At 46.8% G+C, this 13,064-nt stretch overlaps 1 protein-coding gene across 9 annotated transcripts in view; it reads right to left on the bottom strand.

The window, feature by feature from the left end:
- Positions 1 to 7,832, bottom strand: part of KCNC2 (potassium voltage-gated channel subfamily C member 2) — a 105,851-nt gene extending 98,019 nt beyond the window's left edge. For all 9 annotated transcript variants that reach the window (XM_074827219.1, XM_074827222.1, XM_074827223.1 and 6 more), the window contains exons 1-2: positions 7,283 to 7,832; positions 5,759 to 6,533 (exon numbers count right to left, since the gene is read on the bottom strand). In XM_074827219.1, coding sequence (XP_074683320.1) covers positions 5,759 to 6,391 — 633 coding nt within the window. In that variant the 5' untranslated portion in view covers positions 6,392 to 6,533; positions 7,283 to 7,832. The remainder of the gene's footprint in view (positions 1 to 5,758; positions 6,534 to 7,282) is intronic.
- Positions 7,833 to 13,064: the final 5,232 nt, after the last annotated feature.

Below are 13,064 nucleotides of genomic sequence, written 5' to 3'. Positions count from 1 at the left end.
AAGTAAAAATGCTGACTTCTTCACAGAGTATAGATTGATACATTTACCTTGGACTAAGTATCAGACACTTCAAGAATATAGGGACCTCGCAGATACCAGTTTTCTTACATCACTTCTTTTGTATCCTGACTGCATCACATGACAATGGCATGATAATGTGATATCTCATCTGATATCTCATTGAAACCTATACAATATTCACCAGAAGTTGTGAGCTATTCCTCCCACCACCATCTTAATCGGTGTGAAGATAAATTCTCATCCCCAAATTAAACCACTTAAAAATTTTACCACCACAAACAAACGTGACAGATAGCACATTGTGTATTAACTACATACAGGACGGAAACATGGACTACCAGATCTCTCAACCAAAAATACTTCTCACACCATTATTATCTTGGTCTGTGTATGTTAAGCTAATTTCCACTTCCAGTTACACCAAAGCAAATTCAGTCTAAGTCTATTAACTGAATTATTTTAGAGTCGTTGGAAGACGAATTGGGCTGTATGCACGCGCACATACGTAACAGCACCTATTTCTGAAATGATAGGACAGATCATCTCTGTGGCATTTATGTCAGAGCCATGACAAAATGCTTTTCCCAGATGAATAAGTGACAGCGAGAAGGCTGTTTTCAATGGGAAGAGGAAGCCAAGAGCTGGCTTGTTTCCATGGAAACACTAGCAGCATCAGGCAGAACAGCTGTAGAGGAAAAGGCAGAAGTTCGGGAGGCAGAAATCTTGCTGATTTTACCTCACTGATATGTCAGTACCATCAGAGACCATCTACACTTGAGGTAGATCAAGCTAGTTTTATGTTGAATACGTCATGTATTAAGCTGCAGTTCCCAATTAAGACTTCTAAAAGCCAGCATGCCAGAAGTAAATTAATAAAAATTACCTACAATGCGATTCAGTCAGCCCATGTATACATGAAGCTAGAGAGTGTATGAATATCTGTTACAGTGATGCATTATGATTTTTGTATTTAGGAACAGATCTTGCTGTTTCTTTAAAAATGACAGCTCCCATAGGCTAAATGCTTCAAGCAGAATGACTGGTTTTCACCAGTTTCATCTACTTGCCTCTTTTCCCACTTGAAAATAAATTCAGCACTTTGGTTACCGGCATGGCAAAAGGAATATTCTCTTTGCAGTTTATCAACCTTTACTATTTTCTTTGTATCATTTTCAGAAAGAAGGTGTCCGCATAGCTCAAAAATTATTAAGTGGTAAAATCTAAAGTATATTTGCTTTCCGTGTTGAATAAACGCAAGTAAAGATTTCCACTTATAAGTTAAAGGGCCTTCCTATTTGTTAAGAAAGCAAATAAACTTTGCTATTCACTATTAATCTACAAACATATATTCTGAGACTAACATATCTTCACCACTCCATTCACAGTATGTCAGACTATCCCAGCAGCATTGCTTTCACCAAAAATAAAAACTGTCTTGCATCACGAACAGCCAAAGCCCTAAAAATATAACCCACTCCAGTCATTCACCACAGTACAGGACAGGTCTCTAAGTACCTGGAGAAAACATAAGCAAGCCACCAAATAAAGACATAAGTTATCTTTGACAAGAATGCTCTCCAATATGATTTCTGTAGCTTTAGCTTTTCAAGGGGATCTATAAAATCGCATTTTCTCCCTCTCTCATCTCACTCATTTCAGCTGATTCTTCTTACAACCAACCCCACCGAATGTTCAAAGCTGGTGTAAATGTTACGGGACACTAAAAGGAGTCTCTGACACCGTAACTTCATGTAAAGCAGTAGATGGGAACTTCGTATTTCCATCCAACAATACCACTCACTGCTCGAGTCCAGCTCCTCATCTTATGATGAAGCAGCATAAGATCAGTATTTCTAAGAACACTTGCAAGGCGTAAGTCGCTTGATGCCTAGACTGCAAGGCTTTTGTGGTTTTATTTGCATTTCAGTGAATACTTACTTACATCCAACATTATAAATACTCGCTAATTAGTTTTTATCCTTCTCTTGCAAACCAGTTATGATCTTTCCTACAGATAAAGGCCGTACAGCGTAGGGGTTGTGTAATTTGCCTTCAGCTACTGAAAATGGCAAGGGTGTTGTAGGCAACACCTGCTCCAGTGCCCTGGGCCACGCCAGCTCCTGCACTGCTGAGCTACCCAACTTTGCAGGCGCTCTCCCCTTATCCACGAACAGATTTACAGTCTTCTCAGAAAGTGAAGGATATATAGCTATGAACTTTGTGAATGCCAGGGCCATTTTTGAGTTCCTGTACTAAGTACATGAGTAATCCATAATACTTAGGAAAAATCAGTGACAAATACTAATTACTTCTTTAAACAGCATCATGTCTCAACTATTATGCAAAAGTAAAAGGCCTTAAAAGCTTAATTTGAAATACGATATCTGAGACTAGCACCGACATTCTATGTCCTGCTGGGCATCTGCAGACACTCTTCTAAACTCAGTGCTTAATTATGCCTCTTATCCTTTCTTACAAACTATTTAGATGTATCTTTGCACTTTACTAAAGCATAACAAGTGCTTTGCACTTATCAGCCATCAAAGGATATCAAAATCACTTGCAGGTATTAAGTAGCAAAACTCGTAATACATGTTTGATTTAGATAGGAATCAGGTAAGTGCCTGTTTCAGAGATGCTTAAACCAACGCACAGAAAGATTTAGTTGCCCCACGCTTCTCCTCCTTTGACAGTGTCTTAAACCCATAGCTTTCCATATCTACGTAATTAATAGCATTCTGTCAAATAGCAGTTTGTGAACAATTGTTCTATTAAGCCTGGAGTGAAAGGAGTACCACTGTACCCTTTAATTTCATTTCACAGGCTATGAAATCCAAAAAGTAAAATGAAAACAGAAATAATATTCAGACATAACTCCTGAACTTGAGAAACAACAAAAAGGATTGCAAGTTTCAAAGCAATTGTACGTACATGGATTTTATATTTATAAAAACCATGTTTAGTAGATGTCGGTATCTGAATATTAAACTGCATGCACTAAAAGTTGAAATTCTTTTTTAGAATCTCAAAAGAAGTAAACCTTCTTGTCAACAAACTAGTTCCACTATTTATATAACATCACTGGATGGTCTTGCTAGAATAATCTTGTGCATGCACTATCCCTCAATAGGTTACCATGGCAACTTGTATTTGAATTTCTATAAATTTCTATTTTTAGAGATCACAGTTTAGGATAAAGAAAATCACAAATATTAAATACCATTTCATTAACAGAAAATATCCCATTTTTTATCACCATCATACTGCCCAGAAAAGACATTGCTGAAATCGGGCAGTAATGCTAAAAACCATAATTACCACAGTTATTAAGAAAGTTTACCACTAAGCGGCCTCACCATAATCTAACTGGTGTATGAGTCAGTAGCTAACACTATGAGGCAAAGACTGATGCTCACAGAGTTTTGTCTTGATTTCAGTAAGGCCAGGATTTCACTCAATTCTTTTTAGAGTTAGTCATCATTTCAGCTGACACAAAACACAAGTGTATTTGCCAGAATACTCAGAAAATAATGTCTTTGTTTCAGGTGTGGGAAAATGTTGAATTGACAGTAACGTCTCAGTTCCAAACTAAGGTTACCATCACCTTAAATTACTGTGTTTAGGAGTGCTTACTAAGTGCAGGCTAGTCCTTAAATACAAATTTACTTAATGCTTTAAAACTTGCCAGCAATTCTCAAAAGTTGTCTCCCTACCTGAAAGATCAAGGTACAGAGCAGCAGCCGTGAAGAAAACGAAAACACTGATTTACTACACTGTTGTTACGGCTCTGACACAGCCTTACTCTGGCTGCCTGGGGTTGAAATCAGAATATAATGTTTCAAACCAGTTTTTAAGTTATAAAAAAGTAAATACTTTATCTTCCAAGATATTGATACTGCTGTGTCGCAATTTTCTATTATAGTGTTAATTATGGCATTCGTTTTGAAAACTTGAAATATCTTTACCCGAGCCATTGACAGTTCAGGATGGTCTAGTACAGATGGAAAATCTGGAAAGCAAGTGCCTACAGATTCCGCCAAAGAGTGGACCGAAGTGGACTGAAAATCCAGGTGACAGCTACAACTCCAGGGCGCAATTGCAATCAGCATGCCTACCTTCCTATTTCTCCCGGTATCTTCCACTTCACATTTACTTTGCACTCCTCAGTCCTCCAGCAAAGTTGAGCGGAAAGATTGCCTCTCGTACAAGCTGCAGATTCGACAACGTCAGCAACTTTCCACAAAACAGTAGGTGAAAGAAAACCTGCAGCGCAATCACCGCACGCACTACTGTTTCGTCAGGTAACCGACAGCCAAATTTTCTTCGAGATTCAATCAGCTAAGATGCGAGCAACGTGGGTATGTCATTAATGAGCAAAGATAGACACTCCTGGTAGTTTTTCTTCAGAACCAATCCTTTATTAAAAACGTATTTCAAGTATCAGCTGGAGCCAGCTGTCAAGGGAAAACGTATTGGTGGCCAGCCTTCAAAAACATAAACAATGCTGGCACTCAGCAAGTGACGGTAGTAACTGCAAGGACTTTTACTTTCTGTTTAACTTACCTCACTAAGCTCATAGGAGTTGCTAACTTTCACAGAAACTGCATCAGGCCACAGGGTACAATTCAGGAAGTCACTTAACCGCACGCTCATGGCCACATCTATGAGACTGTCAGAGAAATCAGTGGAACTGATCAGGAGATGACACCCACCACAACTGCACTTTCTGCAGGATGAGGCTTAGCTCTGAACACTTTCATGGCAATCCTGGTAAATATGCTGCAAAACACTTAGCACCATTTTATAAACAAACATCTCCAATTACAAGTTCTTTTTCTTCTATCGCAGGGAAGATTTCCTGGTGGTTGCTTTTCTCGTCGTTAAATTCGAGGCACCACTGTATATTTCTCTCAAAGGAATTACAACCATTTGTTTGCTCCAAACCCCTGGGTTAGAAAGTGAACCCGCACTGCCACTGACAACAGCAACTAAAAGACGCAACTAAAATCCAAATCACTGAAGTAGAAAGTAGTCAGCATCAGAATCCAAAATCCCTATCTAAATAACGGAAACTTAGTACAATCATTTACAGTCTTGTACCCACACCCTCAGCCGCAGAGCCAGCGAGGGTCACCCTGAGAAATCAATGGAGGAAGAGCCAGGGTAACCCCCCCGTCACACTTACTTTGTTGAACCCAGATCACCTCCCACTGCGGACAGGGCAAAGTCGGGAAAGGGCTGAGGTCGCCCTCCTGCATTGCTGCCACCACCTCACCCCAAAGCCGAGACCTCTGACAGCTGGGGGAGGGATGATGGCCTCCCGGTGAGGCTCAGACAGGGTGAGGGCACGTCAAGGCTGTTCCTGCCCACACCCCCCACCACACAACTGGGCCCCTCTGCAAGCGCACCTCCGCACCCCCACCCAGGCCAGGGGGATTGAGCGTGGTTCCCTCGCAGGCTCCTTGGGGCACAGCTCCCACCTCACCCGCAGCAGGACCCCCTCGCTGCTTGATGTTGCCTGCAGACGCAGAGGGGACCAGCACCACCGCCCCATGGGGCCCGACATCACCCCCATGCAGCGGCCCACCGAAGCGTCGCCTCCACACGCCCACCCCAAACGGGGCGAGCTTCCCCTCGGCACTCCACGCGCAGGCCTCCCGCACAGGGGACCATGGCGTGTGTGCCCCTGGCAGCCCCTCGGCCTCCCCGGGCGGGAGCGCCGGCCGGCGGCGCTTACCCTGGCGGCCCGCGAGGAGTAGGGGTCCTCAAAGAGCGCCCAGACGCGGGGCTGCAGCCGCCGCCAGCGCCCGCCCTTGCCCTCGGCGGTCGCCCCCACGTCCTCGATGCCCAGCCTCTTGGCCGCCAGGTCGTCGTCGTCGCCGTCGGGGGGCGGCTCGCCCGTCAGCAGGTCGGGTGCTTCGAAGATGTCGAGGGCCTCCTCGGCGTCGCGGTGCTGGCGGTAGGTCATCCAGCAGCAGGGCTCCACGTCGGTCTCGTCGATGCCCCAGAAGGCCAGCTCCTCCTCGAAGAGCGGCCCGCAGACGTCGGCGGGGCAGTGCAGCTTGCCGGTGCGGTAGTAGTTGAGCACATAGGCGAAGACCCCCGGGTGCCGGTCGAAAAAAAACTCGCTGGCGCCGCCGCTGCCCCGGGGGCTGCAGCCGCTGCCGGGCTCCGGGCAGCCGCCCGCCGGCGGCGGCGGGTTGGCGGGGGGCGGCGGCGGCTCCTCGCCGCCCGGGGACTCGCTCTGGGACTCGCAGGCGAGCAGGGCCAGGCGCGTCCCCGGCAGGGTCTTCAGGGTGCTGCGGTAGGTCTCGTGCCGCGTGCCCCCCACGTTGAGGATCACCCTCTCGTTGTCCTCGAGCTTCCCCATCGCTCCGGGTCGGACATGACTGGGGAGGGCGCGGGAGGCGGCAGCGGGGATGGGGCGAAGGGGGGCGGGGGGGGACACACGCAGCCCGGTCGCTGTGCAGGGGGAGCTGCCGGTCGCGGGCAGGTCCGCGGGGGACGAGCTTCTGCCTTAAACGCAAACAGAAAGAAGAAATCGAGAAGCCCCCTCAAGCATCAGCGGGGCGGGGGGGGGGGGGGGAGAGTCTATTCCACGTCGTCACCGTCTGCGCCAGCCCCCTCCATCCCCACGATCTCCCACCGCCCCGCACCTCCGGGAGAGCCCTCCCGGCCCGCCCCGCCGGCAGCCCCCGGCCCCGCACCACCCACCGCCGGGCAAGGCTTCGCCGGGCTCCTCCCGCGGAGGGCTCTCCCTCCTGCCCGCGCCGGGCAAAGCCCCGGGCTCTCCCCCCGGCTTCCCCTGACAGCAGGCTGCCGAAATGGCACTGTGCCGCTTCTCCCGCGTACAGATCCGCCACCGTCCCCACCCCCTTCTCCCTCGCGGGGCTGCGTGAACCGAGCTGATGGAATAGAAAGTGTGCGGTTAATTATTTAACGGGCACCTATCTTTTATTATCCTAACAGCTTAACGAAGGGAAAAAAAAGGGATTAGAGATTTGTCTCCCCCCCCCCCCCCCCCTTCTGGGAGGGAGGGATTCTGTTTTGGGAAAAAATACCAAGCCCCCCAGTAAGCTCAGGCAGCAGGCACACCCTTGGAAAAGCTGGCTGCGTGGAGCTCGGCTCGCTACTTTCTCAGACAAATCGCGAAGAGGAGCGTGCATCTCGGGGAAGAGTCGGCGGAACCGGCGCCGGGCTGCCGTGGGTTTCTGCCCGCTGCCCCCCGCCAGCCCCCCTCCTCCCGCCGCCCCGCCGCTACCTTCGCCGGGGGAGAGACGGCGGCTCCTCTGCCCAGGCGGGCTCCGGTTGTGCGCGGCGGCGGACGCCGATCGCCAGCCGCTCTCCGTGCCTCCCTGCCAGGCGAGAACTACTTGTTGTTGGCTTTTGGAGGTTGGAGGTTCTTTCTTTTTTTTTGTCGCGTTCAGGTAGCTGTTTTACCGCCCTCCATGCTCAACTCCGAAAGGCGTAGAAGCGGCTCCCGCCGCCCGCTCGGCGATCCCGTTCCCTTCATTTTACAAGCGAGACGCAGCCTTTCCCCATCGGGGCGGGGAGCGAGCACCGCAGCCGGACAGCAGGGCCATGGGCGCCGGCCCGGGGCACCTCAGGGACCGGTGCTGCCGTAACCCCAGCGCCTCTCCGGGAAGACGAATCCAAAAGGTGGAAAACGCACCTCATTTGGGGCTGAAGCTCCTCCCCGGGGCGGGAGCAGGGCAGCCGTCCCTCCGTACCCCTCCAGCCCCCCACTCCCAGCCCCGTGGGGCGGAGAGAGGCGATAGCAAAAACAAATACCACATCTCTCCGGAAAAAAAAAAGAAAAAAAAAAAAAAAGCCAACACCACCTCCGCTCTTGCTACATGTAAATTTGGTTCACTTGAGGAAAACACGCGGGAAGGGATCGGGGCTGAGAAGAGCTATTTTTTCGGAGGAATGCAAAAAAGCAGTGCCTAGCTACAGGTGACTGCGGAGGGGAGCTCCCCGGCCCCCCCAGGAGAGGGTCATTCAACCCGGCAGGCTGGTGCCTGCAGCCCCGGGCTCACACAGCGCCCACAGCCTCGCCCTGCTGCGTGGGGGCTGACCTCAGTGGCCAGGAGGCCCCCGGCTCCTGGGGAGCCCCCGGAGCCAGCTCCAGCGCAGGCCAGCAGCTGGGGGAGCCCCGGCCGCTGGGCGGCGGGGAGAGAGGGCTCAAGGAGAGGGGATCCAGCTGCGCTGTCAGCTGGAAAAAAAACAGATACAGTGCGGTGGGTACACTTCATAGGCGGTAGACTTTGTGCATTGGAGGTTGGGGGCGGCGGGGGGAAGGGAAGTTGAAAGTCCCCAATAATACAAAAGGGAGACCAATGCCTGCGCCAAAGTCTCTGCTTCCAAGCCAGCAGAGTTATCTTCTACAGCCTATTTTACTGATGTCTGGTTTCAGCTGGGTTGGTCAAAGGGAAAGAAGCTTCCAGGCCCAGAGAGAAGATAGACGGAATGAGAGGTGATTGCTCTTGCTGCTTGCTCAGAAGAAAAATCTTCCTCCACACCAAGGGTATTCCCTGGCATGAAGTAGGGTAATGAGTGGAATAATGGTATCTGAAGTGACCCCCTTCTGCATCAGAGCCTTTGGCTGGGCACTTGCTGGCTTTGTGAGGGCAAATCTCTGCTGGAAGCAATGCTCAGAGGACACTCTGCTTAGACCAGATTGCTTTAACCCAGATCTGTCTGTATGTGGCATCCATGATGTAAACACAGACTCCCAAAGCAGTGGCAACTTTAAGACATAGGATTCAAAAGCTTTCTCCAGATGTACGTTTTGAAGTTCCTAGAAAAAGAAGGCAGAATATATCCTGCCAAAGTAGATAATCAGTTAGTGAAAACTCCTGGGAGCCAAAATTGATATTCAATTACACATTTGTAAATCCAGTGGAAAGGACTCACCCATCCTAAACCAAAGCAATGCTGCTCATGCCATACTTACTCTTCTTTGCAGAGGGAATTTTTCTGAAAAGGGGACATAGAGAAGGAGGGAGTAAGACCAAATGAATATTCATTGTCTTCTCTCTGACCTGCAAGAGGTTTCTGGAGAAATGCAACATATTAAAGCTCTGCAGCATTAATCCATTATGGAAAACCATGGGGTGGCAGTAGCTGCCAAAACACTAGACAAACTGTATCATCACAGAATACCAGGACTTCGCTCTGAACTGTCACTGTCTGCTCAAGTCCCACATCAGTGCTTGTTACAAGACAAGCACTCCCGCACCAAAAAAACCCCAAACCACCACAAAAAAAAACCCAAACCAAAACAAGAAAACCAAACACAAATTTCCCCACCCTCCAAAAAAAACCCCACAAACCACTCAATAACCCAAGCAACCTAAGACTAACAAAGATGGCATCTCATAAACAAAAACTTTACAGTCGTACCCCATAATGCCAATGCCATGAAAAAGGCACATATTATGAGAAATCTGTTTATGCTTCAGACTTCTTAAGCACACAGTGGTTTTTATTGCATGGGGAAGAGTAAGCCTCAGAAATAATTTTTCCAATTGGTAAGAAGAGGAATAGTCTCTTCCAGAATATGATAGTCCTTCAGTTGTGTCAAAATGTCCATATTCTACAATATGTCAGTTACTAAATATAATGCTATTAATTTCTCTGTGTGTCACTCTTCCTTGTATTTTCAGCATGTGGCAGACTTCTCAATAAAGGATGAAATTATATCAGACATTGACTTTCCAGAGCTGACATTTTCTTGAATGACAATATTCTACATAGGCAACTGTAGTAACATTTATGAATTAATTTCCCAACAAGAGACTGACCTGAATTTCTGCACTCCTCAGTGCTTCCAATAAAAGTGGAAGTATGAGACATATGTAAGAGAGAAATGCACCTCCTGAGTGAGTCTCACCATGAAATATATCTGCAAATGGAAAAAAACAAACAAACAAACAAACAAAAAAAAAACCCTGAAAACTATTTACACATACTCTCAAACATATTCATGTAAAAGTTAAATGGAAACATTTCTGTAGCTCAGGATTTGGAACTTTGAAGAACTGAGTGACACTGAGCAATGCACAACCAATTTTCCCTGCTGGATAGGTATTATGAAAGGAAAGCTCCTATGTTATTGTTTTAACCAACAAAGCAATAAAATTAGATGCGAAGACTGCTATCAGAAACTCAAGCCAAATGAGCATTTTACTTACTAGCAGCAATCATTCTTCTTGCAAGCTTGAGTACTGCAATGCACAGTCATTGGGTTACCAGCTGTCTAACAATAAAAGAATAAATGGAAAAAAGGACTTGTGGAAAAGAAAAACTTGAGGATGAATGCAGCGTACCCCTGTTACAGTCATGCTCTGGAATCACCTTTCAGAGGAGCTCTGTCCCTGATGACTAGGGGGTCCCTGGGGAGGTTAACCTGCCCAGCTACCACCTGTCTTCCTGAGGAGGACTTGAGAGGCAGAAGCCATCGAGTTTTTTTAGCGCAGGTCACCATTTCATATTTTTCATATGATGTTGCAATTGGGAAACAAAACAAAACAAAAATCAATTTTATAATGGAAAATTATAATTGAAGACAGTGCTACACTGCCAAAATATGATCAATTTATATCAGTTTAGTTGATTAAGTAAATGAACTAGTTATTTTAAATATCCCATCATTAACATTTTATTAAGCTTCTATTGTTTTTCACATATTCTGTTCTCCCTTATTATTTATAATCATCTCTACTATTTACAATTATATGTACTAATTTATTACAGATCTTGCAGAACATGACAGCCACATTATACTGAAGTACACTGATGATAAGTCAGAATCCTACTCTGAAGTTGCAAAAAAATAATTAAGTAAATGTCTGTGAAATACAAATCTAAGGAGCCATGGTGTAGTTAAATTGGACAAGGCTAGAAACAAAGCCAGCAGAAAATTGTCATTATTTTTAAATTCCAAAGCACAATTGCATTTTTAAGTTAATGCAGTTGAAATATAAGCTTGGTTTGATCAATAACGCAGAATTGGTGAAAAAAGGTCTTACTGTAGAAAAAGATAAATAAAACTAAGATTGGACAAGACAGATGGGCAAAATGTGAAAGCTGTCATGAAATCAGTCTACTGTTAGTCTCACAGTAGCAGGCAGGAGTCCCCTGTATGGGGCACTGCATACACACAGGTCTGCTTCACCTGCCTTCCTCCACCCCAGATCTTCAATTCTTTGAAATTCTGGTGAATGTGGTATCTCTCATCACAAAATGTAAACCTGGGAAGGTTTCTTGTACATTATGGTTATCAATGAAGGGAAAACTAGGGAACCCAAGATGGGGGTGTCCTGAGAAGACACGTGATACCGTAGAAAAAACAGGTGAGCACTCATTGCTGTGTAATCCACAGCACAACCCATGCTACATGATTAAGTCATTGCCTTCCCTGGTGGTGGGGAAGGTATGGTAAAGTGTACAGTTTTAAGTATATTAAAATAGGCCTCAGGTTTCTCTTTTCAAAAGAAAGGGGTGTTGCAAAGGGGAGTGTGAAGAGACATTGCTCTAGAGCTGGGACTGGCACATTTTACCTTGTGTTAACTCCAGCTGCAGCCCTGTGTCACACACAACTCCTGCTTCAGCTCTGAGCTGAACAGTTCCACTTTCCCTTGGAAATCTTCATGTTTCCTTCTGCTGTAAGTTGACACCCTGGAGCACACCAACCTGTATATTCTCATCATCTTCTCAGTCTCCAGTCCTCCCACAGGTGCTCAAAAGATTTAAAAACAACATCCTGCTTCACAAGCTTCCAACACCACAAGCTACACCATTTCTTTGACCTTTCCAGGTTCAGGCCAGAATCAGCCAATTCTCTTTTGGGGGCTGAGCTGGAGCTGGGCTTCTTCCACAGAGTGTCCCTCAGATTTCCCCCACACAGAGGAGCTCAAGCCTGTCCCATTCCATGTCCCAGCTTCCTCCAGAGACATCTTCCCCATCTCTTTTCTGCTCCTCTCCCAATTCCTTCCACCTTTCCCTGTTTTCAGAGCTCTCCTTAACACCAGCCTGTGCAAGTTCAGCAACCTGCTTAGCATTGGTTCTGTGGCAAGATGCATTCCTTTAAATGTGATCAGATTGACTAAGCATATTGGGTGCAAACAGCAAGGTTTGGGCAGTGGGACTGCAGGGTGCCTGCAGGGAGATGGCTGTGAGCTGCCCAATGCCTGTCCCATCCATTTCCAGCTGGCTCTGCCCCGCTGGGAGAAGTCCCCTGCCCTCCAGAACCTCTGCCAGACAGGAGCCCCGGCGCTTGCCTCCCGTGTGGTTGCAATGAAGTGAAAATTCCCCAACTCAGGACTGTTTTGCCCACAATGCTACAAGAACACAGATATAATGCAGGTGGAACCGTTCCAATCAATTACCTCCTCCAGCCAGCCTCATAAACTCCCAGACCCAAAGTACCTGCTCTCACAGGGGGCAATCCCTTAGAAACCATCACCCTCTGCTTTCAGTTCCACTGTTCCTCTAAATCAGGAGTGGATCCCACACACCCTTTGACTGAACATGAACCACCCCAGAATCTTCTACTAGCCACTGCCTTCTTCATTCATCACCCCAGGGTGCCTTTTGACTCCCACCAGTTACTAATGACAGAAGTATTAGCAATGCAAGATGGCGGAAAGAAGGATTACTCACCTGTTTCTGCTGTAATTCAAGTAGCTTTGTCAGTGCTGATTCACATTTGTGGGACGCACATTTTCTCAAGAGATATAGGATATTACATTCCACTTATAAAAGAGACATTGCCGCAGGCTCTGTCCATACTCACATTTTTTAGTGCCCAATGCTGAAATAGTTGGAATGAATATTTGAGCTATTCTGAAAATTTGCTTCAATTCCAGTTAAAGGTCAATGATGCGTCTTTCTCATTCATAACTTGCCAGCACATGATGCCACTTATGAGGGACCATCACCTGCCAGCAAGATAGTGGCTTTGTAAAGAAGACTAATTAAACAGTGAGAACGGTACTGAGCTCCTCAACAGGCATTTACTCTTTAGTTCAAGTAGAATG

This window comes from Strix aluco, chromosome 5, assembly GCF_031877795.1.
Source record: "Strix aluco isolate bStrAlu1 chromosome 5, bStrAlu1.hap1, whole genome shotgun sequence".
Lineage (NCBI taxonomy): Eukaryota > Metazoa > Chordata > Aves > Strigiformes > Strigidae > Strix > Strix aluco.
The sequence above is the reverse complement of the archived record's forward strand: the minus strand, read 5'-3'. Positions and strand labels throughout refer to the sequence as shown.